This window comes from Formica exsecta, unplaced genomic scaffold, assembly GCF_003651465.1.
Source record: "Formica exsecta isolate Colony F162 unplaced genomic scaffold, ASM365146v1 scaffold265, whole genome shotgun sequence".
Classification (NCBI taxonomy): Eukaryota; Metazoa; Arthropoda; class Insecta; order Hymenoptera; family Formicidae; genus Formica; species Formica exsecta.
In genome coordinates this window covers 362,453-369,208 of record NW_021849915.1, presented here as the reverse complement: position 1 = coordinate 369,208, position 6,756 = coordinate 362,453, and the positions used below count along the sequence as shown (strand labels likewise).

Genomic DNA, 6,756 nt, shown 5'->3' with positions numbered 1-6,756 from the left:
TCTTCTGTCGATAATACCTAGCTTTTTGAAAAATTATTGCTAAAACGACTAAAACCTCTAATGGAGGAAGGAGACGTGATCCATCTCAATATCAATTTGGCTTTAAAGGCAAATATTCAACGATTGACCAAATAGAATTATTATATATATATCTTTTTAAATTATTTTAGCATAAAAAAGGAAAAGAGGTATTTTTGAGTGTACTTTCAAAGCGAAAAAAGACAAATTATACAATGTATAATTAAGTAAAAATATTAATGAATTGAGTCATGCTGCAGAAAGAGAGCAAAAGCTTAGTGTATCTGAAAATATAAAAAAATCCACAATCCAAAATAATTCCGATAATGATCAATTAAATAAAAACGCTATAATAATTCCGATAATAATTCTGTATATAATTGGCAAAATTATTGCTTATTTTTCCTCTTCCTTTCATATTATATCTTTCTCACTTAAACGAGCAATTTATGCGATTACTGTCCCCTATCCACTTTAGTCTCTCTCTATCGCCCTTTAGAGATTACTATGGAAACGAGATCTAAGGCACTTTATTCCCGTGTCTACGTATAACAGAGAGAATTGAATTCATCGAAATTATACCGGTTTCAATTCCCGTACAGACTTTAACGAAGCGACAAGTTTCGAACGGAAGTACGAAGAGCACAGTTTTCAATCGATTCGTCGAACATGCATTGCTACATGTTGCTAGCTATGCTCGTTGTAAATCTCAACGCGAGATTCGCCTTGCATTTGCAGTATTGACGCGCGAATATCTTTGAAGTTTCTCCGAGAAGCGAAAAGCTCACCACGGCATAAATTAATGATGGAAATTAACGCCGAGATGCTGTTACTAATTTTTTTCTGTATGCAAAACGATTGTCGTTGTTACGTGTATGAGGAGATATTATGCAACGTCTGCATTTCGCAACAGAGAATAATAAAGAGGAAGATTCATTGCTGAGTTCCTCATTAAATATGACCGCGATAACATATTATACGTCCGTAAGAAGTATTAATGATTCCTAAGTCAGGTAAACCTCCTAACATATAGGCCTATTTCTCTTCTGTCGATAATACCTAGCTTTTTGAAAAATTATTGCTAAAACGACTAAAACCTCTAATGGAGGAAGGAGACGTGATCCATCTCAATATCAATTTGGCTTTAAAGGCAAATATTCAACGATTGACCAAGTTCATCAAATTACGAATGTTATTGAAAAAGCGTTAGAAAAAAAGAAAATATGTTCGAATGGATGTATTTCTGGATGTAGTTCAAGCTTCTGATAAAGTCTGGCATAAAAGATTAATCTACAAATTGCAACGTGATCTTCCACTCACGCACACGCACACGCACACACACGCACACATACATAACAATTCTGTCAACTACTAAAATCTTACCTAACAGGAAAATGCTTTCGAATTAAATATGAAAACGAATATCCTGAGTTAAAAGACATATCGGCTGGAATACCACATGGGAGCGTCCTGGGGTCGGTCCTCTACCTATTATACATCAGGGATATCCCTCAGAACAATAAAACGATAAAACTATAACCACCTTTACAGACGACACTACGATTATGGTGACTGGAAATACCATTAAAAAAACTACAGACAAACTTCAAAGTGCCATCAACAAGACCTGGACTAAAAAATGGAGGATAAAATTAAATGGAGGATAAAATTAAATGAATCAAAGTCGACGCACATAAATTTTACTAACAAAAAAATTATCCACGTAATGGCCGAGATCAACGCGCAAGTAATACCGTACGCAAACACGACTGAATACCTGGGCATGATGCTTGACACCAAGCTCAAATAAAAAGAGCATTTCAAAAAGAGAAAGGATGAAATAAACATTAAATTCAAAAAAATGTATTGGTTGCTCGGGAGAAATTCTGAATTAGATTTACATAATAAACTGCTACTCAATAAATAAATTCTGAAACCAATAGCCCATTCACACAATGTTTAATTCATGAGAGAGGAAATTACTAGATAGGCTGATAGTTGTAATAAAAAAAAATGTGACATTAAAACAAGAAAAGTTATTTGCAAAAGTTTCAATGGCCAGATTATAAGAATGTATATCCATTTTTCTTCTTTTTAAACGTCAGAAATTTCTGACGAAACAATTTCACAAGAATAACCCTTTGCATATTCTATTTTTAGGGGTGTAATAAGGAATGGATATTTTCGTTCTCTAATATTCGTAATTTTTAAAGCATATAATTTTGAAAAATGATGCTCTTTTTACTCCTTTGCCCTTTTCCTCTACCATACATTTTCGTAACCACCCATTTAATCCGCATATTTAAATACTAAATGGGGCTATTTAATTTCGAATTCTCTGTATTTAATATGAGAATTGCGTTTAATATTAGCGTGAGAAATGCGCCAAAGAAAGCATTTAACATCAAATTTTTAATGAATTTTTAACGAAACTACAAATTTAGAAATTTATTTAAAAAATATTCTCCTGTCTACAATTATAACATTTTCATTCGTCATCTTGAATATTCGAAGTAATGCCATCTCGGCGAGTAAATTACTTGGTTAATTAACTAAATATACCAATCAAAGGAGCATTTCCATTGAACCGATTACTCCGATTCGTAGTACAAATCTAACTCTAATTACATCGCGCCATATAAAGACGTCGAAGCGCGTACGTGGTTCCCATTCGCGAGAGCATCGCCTCTTAACTTCACATAAATGGTAAACGTAGTTATAAAGAAAAGCAATCCCCTTGACGATGCAAAAATTGCATTGCCCCGTCAAAGTCGAGATCACGATATCGTTGAGAAAGTTTATAACCAGTAGGCGTGCCGTTGACGGAAGAAATGCAGAGGCGTAAAGAGAGACGAGATACTTTTGCGATTTGAAATGCACTTTGATGAGGATCACGGACTACAAGAGCAAACGCGAAACGAAAAACAGAGAGTGATTAAATGTAGCAAGCAGAAAGGATGAGGCGTATTTTACGCGAGACACGTGACCAGGGACGGATTTTCTTCCATCTGCTAACATACGTTTTGATTATCTCTATTGTTGACTCAATTTCCTTTCTCTTCCCTGCATAAGATTTAGACTGCTTTTTTCTCCTTTCCTTTTCATTGCAGAACGTAATATCGCGATTCAATTACGTTCGATCTCCTTTTCAAATACGTGCGAACTATTATTAAAGTAAACTTTTCAAAGTGCTTTATTTAATAATATTTCAATAATATTTTATAGTCTTCTTTGTGTGCAAAAAAAAGAATATTATTAAAAATAAAAATATAAAAAATATAGATGCATAAAAAAACAATTGGAGAAGGGAATAGAAATAAGAGTGTGTATAGCAAACTATGTTTGCGATAATATATGTATGCATATTATATATTACATTCTAAAGTAAAAAACATATAATTTATAGAAACCATAAAAATGTAAATCACGCGCGATAAGAAAAAATCTATTTTATAAAGTTTTACCAGAAAAACACTTGACTATGATCGTTCGAATCGGATCGCACAAAACTATCGTCAGTTTATTACAGCCTTTTCCAGATCACGTATATTCAAGATTTCTAGATCATTTCTAAGGATAGCCGATTCTGCTTTCGTTACGAGGATGCAAACAATTGCTTTGATGGACGAAAAAGGACAATGTTAGAGAAGAATGTAGAGAAGAGAAGAAACAGAAATACACAAAGAGATAGAAGGAGGCTAGAATGGAAAATTGGATCAACGCAGGCGCAAGAGCTACCCCATTCCAGCGTACGAGGCGTCACGACGCCTTTTCGCTTCATTCGGCGTCCGGACGCCAACGTTTGCGTCGGTCACGCGACGTTCTTCTACCTGACGCAAAACAGCTGTGCCGTTCGCGATAAAATCGCGTGGAATGAAAAAAAATTATGTAAAAATCGGTGCGAAGGTACAATGATCATCGAGAATTAAAACATCCCGAGAAGAGATAAGCGCCAAGATATATTACGCCGATCTGAACTTAACACCCGATGTAATTTTAACCGCCGGCGTTTCCGCGATCAAGAACTCGTTTAAGTGATCAATTAGGGTGGGCGCGGTAATTCAATCTGTTCGCGGGCGAGAGAAGTGGAGAATCGAAAGCGTATGTTTGTGCGCCTCTTCGTTCGGATTGATGGTAATGCTCGTTTCGTGCTTGAGCAGTTAAAACGTTGTGCATAGGAAAGTGTTTCTATGACATTTGAGGATCCATCGCATTACACCGGGGTGCGGCAACCACGATTAATAGCTAAAGCGCCGCTCCTACACATGTCACTAGCCGCACGTGTCATATGACATTGTGATTCTGCACGCGACATGCAAAAAGTCGATTCGTCCGCAAAGTTGCGGTTTCACGGTTCCCTATGTACGATTAATCTTAGAAAAATAAGTTAATTTTATCGTCCTGTCAACTAATTAATAGCAATGTTATTTAATATTAACGTTAGATATTAAATTTTATTAAATTCGAAAGTAATTTAATTAAAAAAAGATTATTAAGATCTTTATTGTTATAAGAAAAAAATAAAAATGTAAAAACTTGTCGTATGAAGATATTATTGATGCACGTGACATCAATTTGTATATGTTAAATACTGAAATATTCCAAAATATAAGAGTTGAATCGTACGCTGATACTGAACGCTACGCTTTTTTGGAAACATCAGATTGTCACATGAAGGAAATACACAAGTTAAATATTTCAACGTTTTACCGCGCTCCTTTTGACAACGTAAAAGTTTCGCCAGAAACGTACCATGATCGTTTGAGTCAGATCAAGGGAGAGATACTTCAAATGTGTGGTAACTTTATCTTCTTCCCTATCCTATCGCATAGACGAAAACGAATCGTCTCAAAGTTATCGCGCGATTTTCAGTTCAAAAAATCCAGAAGAGTTATCATATTTCCTCGGCGCTTGAAGTCAGCGAACGACAAATCTTCTCTTCTGGTCGAAAGTAATCGATCGAAATTGTAAAGCGAATTGAAGATGCGGTGTACATTTTTATGAATAGACATTAAGATTTGATTATTCTCATCAAGTCACCGAAGAGAGACATCGGAATGACGAAAATGTCTTCCCGATCGCAATGAAATGTGCCAATACTTCCGTTTCTGAATTTCTAACATAACTGTTAAAAATTAGTGATATAATTAACATTGCTAAATGAAGAATGATCATTATCATAGATTACTAATATAATTAACTTTAATCTGATAATTGTCTTCGTTATAATATGACAGTGATAACTTCCAATATTAAAATATAAATATTGAGATATAAATCATTGACCGCGTCGCAACATAATTATCAATCCTTGATGTAATTTCACGTAATAGTGATTAGATTATCATTTTTTTTATAGAAGACACAACGGGACAAGTTGTCATACGGATGGTAATGATCCAGCCGAAAAGGAACAAAGCTCCGAGACTTGCGGAAAAGAAAGAGTTCGTTGATCTCTTCGCGCATTACGCTTTACGCTGTAAGGGCTTTGGCGCCCCCAAGACTACCTCACCTCCCAGGAATGAATTCCACCCAGAACTTCACGCCGACAGCTTCGGCGTTCACCGAGTACTGCGGTTCTGGATTCGAATCTTTTTACGATTGGTACTTACAGGTGCATGGATGGGCCAGTCTGTTGGTGTGTACATTCGGCTCGATCGCCAATGTCCTCAACATTGTTGTACTGACGCGTCGCGAGATGCAATCGCCCACCAACATGATCCTCACCGGTCTTGCCGTGGCCGATCTTTTTGTGATGATCGAATATATCCCCTATGCGATCCACATGTACATCTATAAACGGTCCCGTAAAGATATGTTCACCTACAGCTGGAGCGTCTTTGTATTATTCCACTCGCACTTCGGCCAGGTGTGTCACACAATCTCGATTTTCTTGACGGTGATCTTGGCAGTCTGGAGATACATAGCAGTAGCGCATCCACAGCGTAATCGTGAGTGGTGTAGCGACAAGCGCACCTTCCTGGTAATCGCTTGCGTCTATATATGCTGTCCAATACTCTGCATACCGCTTTACATCAACACCGAGATGACATCGCGAGTGGAGATGCTGGACGAGCAGGGGATAAGCGTAAATCTGACAAAGTTCCGGCAGACATCCAACGATACGATCATCTCTCTTGAGGGCGTAACCAACACCACACTGTACTTTGTAAGGCTCACCGAGACCCCGATGGGCAATGTTCTCAAGGACGTTAACTTCTGGATTTACAGCGTGGTAATTAAGCTGATACCGTGTGTGGCATTAACAGTGTTGAGTATCAAGCTGTTCAAGGTGTTGCTGGAGGCTAAACGGAGGCGAAAAAAACTTACTACGAAGAACACCGCTATCAAGATGAGTAATGGTAAAGAACATTCCTGCGAAAAAACCAAGAAAAAAAGAAAAAGCACCGATAAAGAAAGACAGACTGACAGGACTACGAATATGTTGCTGGTGGTGCTCATGCTGTTTCTCTTCACAGAAATGCCGCAAGGCATTTTGGGACTGCTCAGCGTTACGCTGGGCACGGGATTCTTCAATACATGCTATGTCAAGTTAGGTAAGGTTGACACGTATCAATTTTAACCGCGAGTATAATAACTTATAAATTGCAATTTCAAGAGAAAAGTCCTAATTAGATCTTTTTATATATAAAGATTTTCATTTTATTGAGGGACTCAACATTTAAAAAATTTTATTTAAGTATATCATTATTAAGTATATAATTGTTATTTATATAT

General features: G+C 36.7%; 1 protein-coding gene across 1 annotated transcript in view; it reads left to right on the top strand.

Annotated features, from left to right (window-relative positions):
- Window positions 1-5,389: 5,389 nt before the first annotated feature.
- LOC115236991 (sex peptide receptor) overlaps window positions 5,390-6,756 on the top strand; it is a 20,795-nt gene continuing 19,428 nt past the window's right edge. Inside the window, exon 1 of the mRNA XM_029809727.1 lies at window positions 5,390-6,575. Coding sequence (XP_029665587.1) covers window positions 5,540-6,575 — 1,036 coding nt within the window. The 5' untranslated portion in view covers window positions 5,390-5,539. The remainder of the gene's footprint in view (window positions 6,576-6,756) is intronic.